This window comes from Aspergillus wentii, assembly GCF_001890725.1.
Source record: "Aspergillus wentii DTO 134E9 unplaced genomic scaffold ASPWEscaffold_4, whole genome shotgun sequence".
Lineage (NCBI taxonomy): Eukaryota > Fungi > Ascomycota > Eurotiomycetes > Eurotiales > Aspergillaceae > Aspergillus > Aspergillus wentii.
Window position 1 is genome coordinate 1,603,502 of NW_024467835.1, and position 13,818 is coordinate 1,617,319.

At 47.6% G+C, this 13,818-nt stretch overlaps 5 protein-coding genes across 5 annotated transcripts; 1 reads left to right on the plus strand and 4 right to left on the minus strand.

Annotated features, from left to right (window-relative positions):
* Positions 1-192: 192 nt before the first annotated feature.
* chsD (chitin synthase D) lies at positions 193-3,140 on the minus strand. The gene is made up of 3 exons (XM_040837381.1): positions 3,073-3,140; positions 2,853-3,019; positions 193-2,791 (listed from the first exon to the last, which is right to left on the minus strand). Exons 1-3 carry the CDS (start codon positions 3,121-3,123, stop codon positions 649-651), a joined length of 2,361 nt encoding a protein of 786 aa, XP_040688910.1. The 5' UTR covers positions 3,124-3,140; the 3' UTR covers positions 193-648.
* A 1,393-nt stretch (positions 3,141-4,533) lies between these two features.
* ASPWEDRAFT_27897 (tRNA maturation protein LHP1) lies at positions 4,534-5,762 on the plus strand (the record flags this gene model as incomplete). Its single annotated transcript, XM_040833061.1, has 2 exons — positions 4,534-5,603; positions 5,657-5,762. 2 exons carry the CDS (start codon positions 4,534-4,536, stop codon positions 5,760-5,762), a joined length of 1,176 nt encoding a protein of 391 aa, XP_040688911.1.
* Positions 5,763-6,085: 323 nt separating this feature from the next.
* Positions 6,086-6,522, minus strand: ASPWEDRAFT_40414 (uncharacterized protein). Its single transcript, XM_040835317.1, has 2 exons — positions 6,464-6,522; positions 6,086-6,395 (listed from the first exon to the last, which is right to left on the minus strand). The coding sequence occupies exons 1-2, from the start codon at positions 6,480-6,482 to the stop codon at positions 6,169-6,171; spliced, it is 246 nt and encodes an 81-aa protein (XP_040688912.1). The 5' UTR covers positions 6,483-6,522; the 3' UTR covers positions 6,086-6,168.
* Positions 6,523-6,805: 283 nt separating this feature from the next.
* ASPWEDRAFT_109433 (putative RNA binding protein Ligatin/Tma64) lies at positions 6,806-8,942 on the minus strand (the record flags this gene model as incomplete). The annotated part of the gene is made up of 3 exons (XM_040828080.1): positions 6,806-7,890; positions 7,941-8,793; positions 8,922-8,942. 3 exons carry the CDS (start codon positions 8,940-8,942, stop codon positions 6,806-6,808), a joined length of 1,959 nt encoding a protein of 652 aa, XP_040688913.1.
* A 1,125-nt stretch (positions 8,943-10,067) lies between these two features.
* Positions 10,068-11,697, minus strand: ASPWEDRAFT_40416 (lytic polysaccharide monooxygenase auxiliary activity family 9 protein). The gene has a single exon (XM_040835318.1). It carries the CDS (start codon positions 11,449-11,451, stop codon positions 10,189-10,191), a length of 1,263 nt encoding a protein of 420 aa, XP_040688914.1. The 5' UTR covers positions 11,452-11,697; the 3' UTR covers positions 10,068-10,188.
* Between the last annotated feature and the right edge of the window lie 2,121 nt (positions 11,698-13,818).

The window sequence follows — 13,818 nt, forward strand, 5'->3', positions numbered from 1 at the left end:
TTTTTTTTTTTTTCTCTTCCTTTTTTTGCCTCAAAAACTTTTTATATGGCACTTGGGAAATATTTACAATAAGCAAGGACAGCAGCCGGAATTCAATTCAAAAAATATATATATATCACAGCAAAACTCCGGAAACCAGGCAACCTGAATCATAATGCCCAACATTTCCTCCTGTGCTTCTCGTCCTGCTGCGTTGTCGTCGAACCTTCTGGGCTTTTCCTCGATTTCTCCCGCCTTCACCGCCTGGCGTCATACCTTGGCAGAACCCCATCGCTTTAGGCGGGGTCACTTATCGATAAATGAAGTTATCACCAGGTCTGGCTAGACGATGATGATCATGATGATGATTTCTCCTGACCCTATCTTGCATATGTAACGATCGCTTGGATTTTTATGCTTTATTAAGCTAGTTCACAGGAACTACATATTGCTTTGCCCACTCCTGACAAACATCGCTAAAGAATAGGGAATGACACTCGCGCTTACGCCACTAACTACTATCATGAATCCCATCACCAAAATAAAACGAGTGACTTTTGGAAAGAAAATAAAGCCTGCCAGAACTCCCCTAGCCCAATTTGATAATGAGAATCGTAATAGTTGTTGATAAACGTACCAAACCCCTAATGGCTTTAGTGGGCCTGTCTCTCAGACCATGTTCTCGGGCTTTTCTAGCCGCTTCGGCTGGCTAGAGAGCCTCTTTTGAAGCTTCTGGCGAATTCCCTGCACTCCCTGAAGATTCCCCGTCACTGGACCACATTCAGGCGGATCGTTGCGAGATGATAACAATGCATGATGTGGTTCTGACCCCAGTTGATTCGACGAAAGAGGGTTGGGGCTAATATTCTCCGCCAACACTGCCGTTCCTGACTGCAGCCCTTGATCACGTAGCGGTGGGTTCAAGTTCTGAGTCCAAGGTGCATGGTTGTCGCTTTGCTGCAAGACTTGGGTGCCTTCAGTGCTCGCCCCCTGTCCAAAAAAACCTGATCCTCGCGATTGACGAGCGAGTAAAAGCTTCTTCTGATCCTCCTCACTCATTAGGTTCTCCACATAGTGCGGCATGGAAACCGAGTTTGTGCCCGAGTCCGTTGTTACTACCGAATCGGAAGAGTAACGTGGGTGCAGATGAATCCGAGGAATGTCTGGAAGCGGAACCGCCATTTGAGATAGAGTAGCTCCAGAATCGTTATTCATATAAATTCCATCAGGGCGCTGCTCTGGAACAGAAAACCGACCCTCAATCTTTTCCGACGGGTGGACTGGAACTCCTTTGTCATCGAAATTTGTTCGAAAAGTGTCTACATTGACATTGAGTTCGTCACCTTGAGCCCTTGCTTGTTCTACAGCTTCTTCTGGCGTGGTGTGAGAATCTGCTGCTGCCGCGTCGGCCCTGGGTCCTCCCCATGTACGTTGTCCTGCAGTGAAAATACCATACACCATGTAGAGCCAATTGAAGAATGGGTTCAAAATGAACATCAGAGGGTACAGCCACGCCTTGAATCGCTTGAGCTTTGCCCCAAAATAGAACATGAGGAAATAATTAAGACCAAGCGATACCGCAATGAAGCCAACGGGGAGGTTATCAATCTTATTGGATGTCGTAATTATTGAAATGACCATTATGAAAAAGAGCAAGGCAGTTGTCCGGATCGTGTTCTGCATGAAGCGAACCATACACAGGAGGGGGTATCGCCTCCATAATCTGATGTCCGTCAACATGCAGACTTCGTTGGTGATAAAACCGAGAAACCATCGACGTCGTTGTTTCAATAGACTTTTAAACGTCTGGACTGCTTCTGTTTTGCAAAATGCGCTTGTGCACATCTGGATCTGGTAGCGCTCTTTAGCTCCGATCATGAACAGATGTGTGAGCCAGCGGTCTTCTCCCAAGTGGCATTTTCCATAGTCGAATAGATCTTCGCATTGCTCGGCCTTATCTGCAAAGTAGTATTTGGCCATTTTTCGAAAAGCAGAGAACCGAAGCATTGTTAGGGCTCCTGGAAGACAAGTTACAGCGCCACAGCCAGATTCCACGGAACGTTCAAAAAGCTGCCCATGGATGTACTCCATATCCTGTAGAACCGTAATAAGAGAGTTCTTCTCAGTAGTGGATGTGATAACCCCTGTCATTGCGAGCATGTTGTGCTTGCTGCCTGGCTTGAGTTCCATATCGTACATGAAATTCTGCAGACACACCCTATCAAGAATGCAGTCGGAGTCGATAAACAGTACAAAAAGATCATCATGACGCTTGATGTATTCAGCGTATACCTTGTCAATCAACTTGAAGGTTTGCTTCTGGCAGTGTCGTTTACCTCCATGCTTGAACCGCGAAATTGTGATCCTGGCGCTTTTGTATATGACATCTATGCTTTGTGGGTAACTTTTCAACGATATCGGGATCCCAAGATGATGAATAACTCGAAGGTAGGGCTCATCAACGACACCGCCATCGTATGATAAGAACACATGGATGCAGTATGGTGGGTAATCACAATCGACCACCGAATCGATCGCTTTTATCAAGACTGCTGGATCCTCCTTGTAAACCGGCATAACAATGACAGTTTTTGGGGCAGTGCGGTCGTCAAGGACCTGTTTTACCCTTTTTGTCCTGCCCAGAGAGTTGGTGACAAGCCTGTGGACGCAAAACAGCCACGGTACAATGAGAAGCACGGAGAATGACCAAAATGCAAACCATTGGAGGAAGGAAACGACTCGCTCGGGAAAATGCCGTGTCAACTGCACTGGTAGCGGTAAGGTTACGACCATGACGGGAAGAAAGATCCCTCTATAGTCATAGCAATACTGTTAGTTAACCTTCAAAAAGCTTGATAATGTAGAAAAGGTACCTGAAAAAGGAGAAAAGAGCCATCATGATAACAGCAAGGACCCTTATACTCCAGTGATCCGCTTTCTGAAAGACTTTCACTAGACAGTACAAGAATGCGGCGAGCCAAAGAATCCATTCAAGGAAAGCTGCTACCATAACAGGCCCTATGATAGACACATAGATGATCTAAATGCATTATCGTCAGATCCAGGAAAAGCTGCAAATAGGCGCTGACCTACATCTTTGACTGGCCATATTGCCTGCGCGGCTGAATCATTGTTCTCTGTCATAGTCGAGCGTCCTCTCCAAAGCAAGTTTGATCCAAATGCAAAAAGGTGTCGTACTTATTTTAGGATAAAATCGTTATGGCAAGCTTGAGATGTCGTATCGTATTCGTAGAAAGACGTTTGAAACCACAAATGAGAGCCAGGTTGCTGAAGGAACTCTGAACGCTAGATCACATAATTGCAGTGAGTAGATTGCCCAAGAAATGGGGAAACCAAAATGGAGACCTCCGCCTACCTGTGTATTATGAGATATTAGGATGCAGCCATTCTGTACGCAAATCTGTTGTCGATTACCTGCGTTGCGATGGATTTGGCTGCTGTCTTGCCGGAAAGTTAGACGAAGAAGGCCACTATTTATGATTTGAAGCTACAGGAACTGACCTGATTAGATGAAAAGACACCTCAAACTGAGTAGCCTTGTGCTACCGTCGTCAATCTAAGGAATGGTGACACAGGAAGAATCCTCGAAAGGTAGGTGATGCTGCTTTAAATGACCGACTTATATCCAGAAGAGTTAACAATGACCAAAGCACTCAAACCAGCGGCAAATCGGATACTGAGATAAATGAAGATATGTAAGTGTCTTTGGAGAAGAATTTGGTCTGAGAATGTCAAGAGAGAATTTGTTGGTGTGTCTGTTGAAGAGGCAGGTACCCCCCAAGTCAGGTTGCCTGAGCAAAGAAGCACAACATTGACAGGCTAAATCCGTATCATACAGTAATACAATGAGGCACACGTAGATTATTTGAAAATCCTAGACTTAAATTCAATCAAATTTATCCATACAGACACAAATTCACTAAATTTACCAACTGCTTGCTCACTATATACTTGAACCTACCCAAAGAGGTTAAACTTCATGCCTTATTCCTAAGGCGACAATATCTAATCTTGGCGTGTTAGTCATTGTCTGCGCCACACCTATCTATGCCTCAGGCATTATATGGCTGAAGCTCTCAGAAAATTTCCCCCGCCGCGCATCGGGCTATTTTTCTCTCTCGCAACTGGCGAAAAGAACGACTTTTGCTTGTAAGTCTCTGTCTAGGCAATTTCTTTCTCTCAATTTATCTCATACCCGTCTAAGTTTTCATCGGTCTTGACCAAGAGACGTTGATTGATCTGAATCCCTTCGGTTCCCGTCCTCCGCAACATTGACTTTTGGTCAATTTCTGAACGTGATTCAACCTGTCAGAGAGATCTGTACGTAGAGTACACCACATTCCCTAGTGTTTTTTTATGTTTTCTTTATTTCTGAATTACAATCGCAAAGGCTGACGCAGAGTTTGGACGTTATAGGAGGGGTTATCGTGCGGGGCATTTTCTTTCTTTTTTTTTTTTTTTTTTTCCCTCCCCATCTTCGTCTGACAACCTCAACCTACGCCTTGTCGCGCTACTTGAAAATCAGTCGCAATCATGTCTGACGAGCAAAAGCCTACCACTGCCCCTGCCCCCACCAACGTTGAGGCTGAGAAGGATGTCCAAAACGTGTTGGCGGAGCTGAAGGGCGAAGAAGCCCCTGCGGACAAGCCGACCGAGCCCGCCGCGTCGAAGGAGAACGACTCCGAGGAGGCCCGAATCGTCGCCGCAGCTGCGCAGCTCGGCGAGAAGTCAGCTCAGGCTGAAGAATCCAAGATTCAGGAGCGCGACTCCCGCAACGACAACAAGGGTCGTGGCGGTCGCCGCAACAACAACAAGTTCGATGCCTCCACTCAGAAGGAGACGGACGACCCCGTTGAGATTCGGAAGCAAGTCGAGTTTTACTTCTCCGACTCCAACCTCCCCATGGACAAGTTCCTTCTCTCCAAGGTGGGCGGCAGCGCTAACAATGCCGTGCCCCTCGAACTCCTGCACTCCTTCAAGCGCATGCGCCGGTTCCAACCCTTCAGTGCTATCGTTGAGGCTCTCAAGTCAGCTGAGACCGTCGAGCTGGTCGACAACGACACCGCTGTGCGCCGCAAGACCCCTCTCCCCGAGTCGGTTTCTGATGCCCATGACCCCAACGTCGTCAAGGTGTTCGAAGACCAGGCCATGAGCCGTAGCATCTACGCCAAGGGATTCGGAACCGAGGAGCCCAGCACTCAATACGATATTGAGTCCTTCTTCAATCAATATGGCCCTACCAACGCTATCCGCCTTCGCCGTACTCCTGACAAGATCTTCAAAGGAAGTGTCTTCGTGGAGTTCGAGTCGGAAGAGAAGCAAAAGGCCTTCCTTGCTTTGGACCCCAAACCCCAGTGGAAGGGACAGGACCTGGCCATCAAGAGCAAGAAGGAATACTGCGAGGAGAAGGTCCGGGATATCGAAGCTGGTCGCATCAAGCCCAGCAACGGACGTGGACGTGGTGGAAACCGAGGACGAGGCCGCGGCCGCGGTGGTGGTGGCCGTGGTGGTGGCTCGCGCGACTGGAGGGAGCGTCGGGCAGAAGACCAGAAGAATGGATTCAAGGACAACAACGCCCCCCGTGAAATCCAGAAGGACACTCGGTAAGTTCTTGCTTGAAACCATTCACACAACACCTGCTAACATGAACATACAGCGGTGTCCCCGTTATCCAGAGCACCGCCGAGTCCGGCCAAAAGCGTGGCCGCGAGGACGAGTCCAACGGCGACCACCCAGCCAAGAAGGTTGACGCCAAGGAGTAATTTATTTTATGCGATCTTTCATCTGTAAAATCTTTGGGTGTGAAAAAGTGGCAATTATTTTTTTTTACCAACCACGCCTACATCTTGGTAAGCAAAAGACAAAAAGAGAGGATTTGTGTGGATCCCATTTGGTTCTGGCGTTGTATATCATGGTTCATTTTTCCTGTTTTTATGACGGTGTACTCTTGCTTCAAGAACAATCTTGTCGAGTCAAATCATACAGACGTTGGCTAGTATTCAAGCCATATACATACTCTTCGATGCTATTGAAATGACAATATCCCTTGATCATCAGAACTCCAAATCATACGCCAAGGTATCTTCACACAATTCTTCTCTCATCTTATGAACCCTACACTCCCATATTAGCCTGTTTCCTTATTACGGAAAGAAGGAATAGTAGAACTCACTCCAGATGAGCCGGATGCGTCGCATAACCAGCCACATGCTCTGGGGACTCCAACACCGCCACGAGACCCATATCAAACCCCTTTGCACGGGGAACCGAAATCGGCAGAGGGGGGTTCGTCTTGAGGGAGATGAGGCCGGGGATTTTACCCACCATGGCCTGACTGATTTGGGACCAGGTGGCTAATTGCGCTGAGGTGACGCCTTGTTTGAGGCGGAAGAGGACTGGTGATTAGGTAGGTGGTTAGTACTAGTTTGTTGGATCGGAATATTTGGAGAATTGGACCACTTACCGATATGGTATACAGGCATTTTGGGATGATTTTTTTTGAATTTAGATGGTTTGGGATGGCGGTGATGTTGATCGGGGGTTGTTGTGAGGGGTATTTATCCAACCCCATATGGGGAAGAGTCTAAGAGATGGTGGGGTATCGGCCTCATCTCCGATTCTGATCAATAGCCTAGGTTCTAGTTCATAATTTTCGTCGGGCTTATTCAGATTACGGTAATGCTATGTCCGAATGCTGATTTGATATTCGTTGTTGTTGTTGTCATGATGCAAATGTGTGCTTGCTGTACAAATAGTATATCCAATGCTTCTAACCAACTGCCTATTAATTATTGCTAATTATCCCTTATTTCTTCTTCTTTGTCTTGTCCACCACATCAATCCACTGCGTCCGCAATCCTCGTCGACTAAGTGCCGTGTCCAAAGCTTTTCTCTGATCGCCTTGGACCAAGACCTCCATGACCCCCTTGGGTGCTCCGTTGGCCTGTGTTACACTGGTACTGCTTGCGCACTTCTTCTGCAGCTCCTCTGCGAGAAGGCTAGGAATGATTCCAAATACTTCCAGGTTAGACACCTTGGTAACGGTCTTTGAGCCCGTCCGACGCTCAAGGATCACATTGACCTTGGGCGCAGTACCAGCCTTGGGCTTGACATCGGCAATGGTCTGGCCGGACTTGAGAATAACATAGTGCTGTGCCAGGAAAGAGTTGTCCTCCACAAGACGTTTCAGAAGACCGTCCCGGGTGGTTTTCCCGCGGGCAAGGGTGCTTTTATCTTCGGTGGAGGAAGAAGTAAAGACGGTGTTGGCGAGGAATGGATTCAAAGAGATGATCCGTCGATTCTCTTTTGAGATAATGGGTGGATTTTGTGACTGAAGATACTGATCCAAGCGATTGGAGACGTCGGAGTATTTGTAGTAGTTGCTAGGGCTACTGCTGGGCAAAGACGGGAATATCGTCGGAACCAGTTTCGACGCTGGCCGGTATAGTGTCTGGACGGTGATTGTTTGACCAACAGCCGGGTCCCCATCAGTAGGTGCGGGTTTCTTGTTTCCACCAGCAACAGCTTTTCCGGCGTTTTCAATCGCGTTCTTCGATGGAAGCTTGTAAGGGACAAATTGTTCGACTTGGCGGTCGTTGAAATCCACGTCGAGAATGACAGTCTCTTGCCCATTGCGGTCCTTGGATTTGACCAGTTTCTGCTTGTCCAAGTACTTGATGAATTTTTTCACGTTCTTCCAGCTTGTTTTCTTGATCTGATAGAACTGGGCTTGTTGGGCAGAAAAAATCGGCAGGAATGGCGTGATAATATTCGAGATCAAGGCGGAGGGTTGGATAGGGAGAGACAATCCGTGGTTGGGAGCAGATGGGTTGTCTTGTTTATGTTTGTAAAGGGCGTAAAGAAAAGCCTTTACGAAAACATCGTCGATTTCTGTATAGCGTCAGTATCCTAGAACATAAATGTCAAGCAGAGATAGTTACCCTTCGTTGTGGGTTCGACGGCAGTTTCTTCCAGCTCTTCAACAGGGGATTCGCCCAAAGGCTCCTCGCCTTCTTCGGCCGTCTCTTTGTTCTCCAACGCCAATCCCTCGACTCTCGCTTCTACCTCTTCGACCTCGTCTTCCTCATCCTCATCCTCGTCCCAACCGGCCAAGTATTCTGGTGAAGGTTGACCGGGTCGAGAAGATGAGCTCCAGGCCCAAAGCTCATCTCCCTCCCAGTGCATACCCCGAACCGCTTGTCCCTTTGTACCCTGGACCTCCCCAAGCCCAGAAACATCGATCTCGCAAACTCCCACGAACAGAGGCACAGTATACCGATCTATACCCGCAACTGCGACAACCGCCCCTTTCACTGCACGCTCAGGGAAGGGTGGCTCATTCGCAAGGCCGGGAGTCATCAAATCTGCGCCACCGCGGAGCTTTTGCATGACAAAGTCTGGAGTATAAAGCAAAGGAACTATGTTGGGATTGTGCCATAATGTGTATACTGTCGGGTAGATTCGTCCATCTGCACCGGGTCCATGTTCTAATTTGAACCACAAAACCCGTTCTTCGCCTTCTGGGTGTGTTCCAACGTACACGGTACCTTGGACCTCTCGGAGTTGGGGGCCCGCCGTTGTTGTAAATCGCGCAGATAGAGAGTTATCGGGGAGAAGGGAGTTTCGGATGGTTGTGAGGTTGGGCGACGTAGTGCTCGATGTGGCCGGAGTAGTAGAGTCTTCGCCTTTTGCCTCAGATGGTGCTGTCGAGGGGATGCTGATCTTGTAGTCGCTGATGATCTGGTCGGCGATCTTCCGTCGATCTGAAGACCGCAAGGGGGAGAGGTTTTTAATCTGCTATTGATCAATATGGTTGTTTCGATTCATATGCACCAGATAAAATCGCATTCATCACGGCGTGTAGCAAGTGGCACAAAACGAAGCTGCTGAGGGGCAAGTGCGGGGAGAGGGGCACAACGTACTGTTGGCTTCTTCTTGAACATAGTGACAGTATAGATGGTGATGCAAGTGAATGAAAGAGGATACCAGGTATCACACTGAGCAGTCGAGTCAGCACGACTAGGTATGAACCGTCAGCTGGATGGAAAGTGTGTTAAGCAATTCGAGATATCCATGTCCGTTCGGTTTTGTCCCGCAACAACAATCGGCCGCTTTCTTTCCCCGCCCCGAATCTACTCAGCGACAAATTACGAGAGAAAAGAAGTGCATTGGAAAAGAGAAGCAGTGTAAAATTAAACATTAATTCTGGACATCATGATATGCCCTCAACTCTCGCGTAAAAAAAAAAAAGTAACTCCGACAATAAACAGACGCAAAACTGCTCCGAGAAAGAATATGTCTTTGCAACGAAATGACGGCGGTCATCGATGATTGAAGGGCTAAGGCAGCCTAGCTAATCCATGTTAATGACTGATATAGCATAGTCAAGATATATATACCAAGAACATACCGCCAGATCCATTAAGTTCCCTTACTGTCCCATCGCCCCTTGTCTTTCTTCTCAATCCTCTTGTTCCGCTTCACGAAGACATGCCAAAACTCGCATTGCCGCCTCATAATCATCGCTATCCCATATTTTCAGTTGATAGGATAACATGAAATGATACATATTATCAATCCTGCATCTTTCAGGAAACGATACTGGCTTTTATCCTTGGGCTGGATGTCGGTGGAGCTGGAATTGTGGCTGGTGTTGGAAGGCATGTTGGGGCGAAGGAAGCTGCAACACTCCGATAGAAGGCAATGAATTATTATTGGAGAAGATTATAGACTCAGTGATATCGATTAAATGACTCGATTTTAGAGACTTTGTTTGTAGAGAGAGAAGTTGAGATTTGGATGAGGTTGAGGGCAGAGGTGAGAGTGGAAGTCTACGTCCTAGGGTTACTTGTAGGCAGCGACTGTGTTTGGGAAGGAGCAACTGCCATTTAAGAATCTACTCGAGGAAAGACCTGGTAGTATGGGTTTTTGCATTACTGTAATACTTTCAAGGATCAGAGGAGTAAGATGAATAAATTGATTTCATTAATACAACAAGAGAAAGGCAGTTAATATAAAGGGAGAAGCGCGAAGCTTCAGAGAAAGTAAATTTTTGGATAAAGGTACATATGACAAGAATGGGATTCCCGATCCAAAAAAGAAAAATCGTCAGTTCGGCGACTGAGCGCAAATATCAAGTAAATATAAAAAGAATATGATGTTGTTCGGGACCGAAACCAATTATCCCGTTTAAATAGAGAGGTCACGGGCGTGCTTCTTGTTGTCACTGACCAACCAGGAGAGAGTCTCACGGACCAGGTTGAGAAGCTGCTCAGCGCTGAGGGAGTCGAAGTAGCTGGTCAGGTTGCTTTCACTGGGGATAGCAGCGCTGGAGCTGGCGGCGGGGGCGGACGAGGTCTGGCTACCAGAAGACTGGCTGCTGGAGGAGCTGTCGGAAGAGCTGCCGGAATTCTCACTGCTGGTTGCGACCTGGGTCTTTTGAGGGTTAGCCGCAGTGACAGTGACATTGTCAACCTCGGTAGAGGTCTGAGTGGCAGTTTGGGTGGCAGTGATAACATCAGTCACGGTTGGGACAGGAGCAGATGTGACGACTGAAGCAGAAGTGACGACAGGAGCAACAGAGCTGCTAGTGTGGGGCTTGGAGAAGTGAGGGACAGAAGAGCTCTTGATCGGCGAGGCACTCACGGTAGGCGAAGCGGTGGCAGCGGGGGTAGCGCTGGAGCTGGCAGAGGCAGAAGAGCCAGAGGAGCTACCAGTGTACAAAGCAGGACCGGGGATGTCGTAGGAGTCGAGAGACTGGTAGATGTTGACGAGAATACCAGCGTCGGTGTCCTTGTAGAGCTTGGTACCAAGAGTGCCCTCGGGCTTGTCGCTACCGCCGCCAGTAACCTTCAGGTTCATACACTGGGGGTAGTTCTGGGCGCCGTCCTGGTTGCCTGCGGAGTGCAGAGCAATGATTTCGTGACGCAGGACGTAGTTGCCAGAGGCAATGCTACTGGGGATGGTAACGGTCCAGCTGTTGTTGTTGGAGATCAGGTTGTCAGTGGCCCATGTACCAGGGACGTTGCTGTCATCGATAAGACCCTTCTCATCGATCTTGAAAAACTCAAGCGAGGTCTTGTCAACGCTCGAGCAGTCACCGTTGCAGTTGGCAAGATAGGTAATGACAGGACCGTGGTGGCTGTCGGGCCATGTGTTCCACTGCAGCTCAACATCACCACCAGCAGTCACCTCGGCAGAGATGGCACCGGGCTGAGCGTCCTTGTGGCAGATGATATCGGAGTTGGAGTACTCGCTGGGAGAAACGAAGCCCAAGTCGGTGGCTTTGGTCGACCATCCAATGGTGTCCGGGGGGCTGTCGGAGTAGGCGTAGGAGGAAACGATGTAGCCGCCATAGTAGGTGCCATCGACAACAGCTCCAGACACATATCCGTGGCCAGCGACCATAGCGGCCGAGCTGAGGAGGAGACCAGCGATCTTGGAGACAGACATTTTTGCGAGTTGTGTGGTATTAACGCACAGCGTTATCTTGGTGTCGAGAAGTGACCGAACAAAGTTTGAAAAGAAGGATAGTAAGAGACTTCAATCAATGAAGTCGAAAGAGAATGGAAAGGTCTTGGACCAGAAAAGTAAGGAATGCAAAGAAAGACCAAGGTCAAGCGACTGATGATGAGAAGAAAAGAAGAAAGGGCAGTGACTGGTATTTTATATCCCAAGTCGAGCGAATCCCTCGGCCATTCCAGTTCTCTAGACTCGGTCGAAGCTCACGCCATATTGAATGAAAGCAATATAAAAAGGTTCATTGCAGGTTCCATTCTGGAATGAGGGTCACCGGTAGTGTTTGAGATCCCCACAAGCCTTCATTACCCTCTGATAGGCGGAGAATCATCGATATAGAGAGACACAAGGCGAAGAAGTCCGAGATAGATGAAGATAAACCACCAGCCAATGGGGCCTTGATGAGAATGTGCCGGGCGTTGTCCGAAAACAACGGCCACTGCCAGGAACGTTAGCCTAGTGGTTCACTGCGATAGTAGATAATTAAGGGTATGGACTCACTAGCCACTGTTATGGGACCGTTAATCTATTCAGCATATATTGCAATCAGGGTGGTGGTGAGGGCTGAGGCTCAGGAAGGGTCGTGTGGAGTTTGCTCCGAGAGCCCGTGATGTTTTTGTCTGCGACAATCCGGGTTTCAACCTGGACTTCCTCCTCTCCAACTCCGCCATGCCAAGCAGCTTTATTACTGGCCTTACGATGGCATTCCTCCTTTGATTCGGAGTAATTTCCCTGGCTCTGCTATGATCTTCAATGTGTATGTGTGCCATGGCGGTTGAAAGTCGGTTTTCTCTTCCATTTCGGGGTCGAACTGGCATCTTGGCTCTTTCAGAGTGAGAATATCATCGACAACAGCAATCTCCACGTTCCACGTGTTCTTCGATCGCGATTGATGTACTGTCTATCATCATATAATTTTTGAGCCTCGCTCGAGAGTATAATGGAACTCACGATGGTGATGAACTGCGATACTGGTTCCCTGCAGATAGCCTGGCTGTCTGGGGACAACAACGCCGCCATATGACAGATGGCGACAATTATATTAATTATAAATTGCCGGGGAACCGCCAAATCATCTCACAGCTTTTCTTTTCGGATTATATCGATGGATCCGGCTGACTAGTTTGAATTCCCTGCGTTTATCTGGGTTAACCATACCATGATGAGTCCACCTATGCTGACCCATTATCCTAGAAACCGCCAGTCTCTTTCGATCGTGATTTGTGACAGTAGTCTACCAATTCCCAATATCTCAGGGATGTCGGACTACAGACCGGTCAAACAACCCGACGATTGTGATACTCCTTCCTAGGATGTGGGCGGCTATCTGACCCCTTGGTGGATATTAATAATAATTAATATATCCGACCAACACGAAGACTTAGCTTCAACAGCTGAAAGAGACTATTGACCAAGTCGATTGTAGCCGATGCCATCGTGCTGTCGCTGTGTGCATATTATTCTGAAACATCCAGCAACTTGGAGTCGTCGCTATACCTACTCTGGCTTGCTCATCCGAATGCAATTTACCATGTCGTTCTATCCAAGGCCTGGACTGTCCACATGATATGCATATTCTGACTCTCCTTCAAACTTCTGGATGCTACAAATGATATCGTTGTCAAGTGCAATTCACTCAGAAGGATATCTTCCAAGACATAAAAGTCGAGTCATCCGTGAAGGTGATGGGATACGGATGCCCAAAAAGATAAACCGTATCTTTTGACATTCTCGTGTTGTTTCTTTTTATTGGACGATGCGTATAGCATGCACAGTCTAAGCACAATGTCACATATCGAAGATATTGAGTTATCTCGAATATGCAGCCTTGACGGCAGAAATCGAGGGTGTCAGACAGTCAGCACATCACCAAGCGAGGGCTTTACTTTGATTTGCAGCTTAGCCCACAGCTACAGCGATTTGAGGCGAGATAATGCTTTCATTGGAGTCTGCAGACGTCAGCAATTGAGTTTTGAACCATTCAATTCTATTCTGTAATGGTTGTCGCATTTGTTTTTCCGGTGTTTTCTTTTCTTTTCTTTTCTTTTTTTCTCTTATTGCTTGCTTTTTTTTTTGCTTTTGCTTTTTCATTTTCTGCCAGCTGGCTGTCACTTGTAGGGCACTGATGTGACAAATTGTGGGTAACCAGCTCAGCCCTTCCAGCCCAGATGGAACATTTGTGTAACAGATGATGTCGCAATATGCTTGATATGTGTCATTGATTATGCCTAGCGACCAAATTAGAATAAAATTTAGGAGGGTATTTGAGGAAATACAAAGTCATAAAACCATAATAAATAT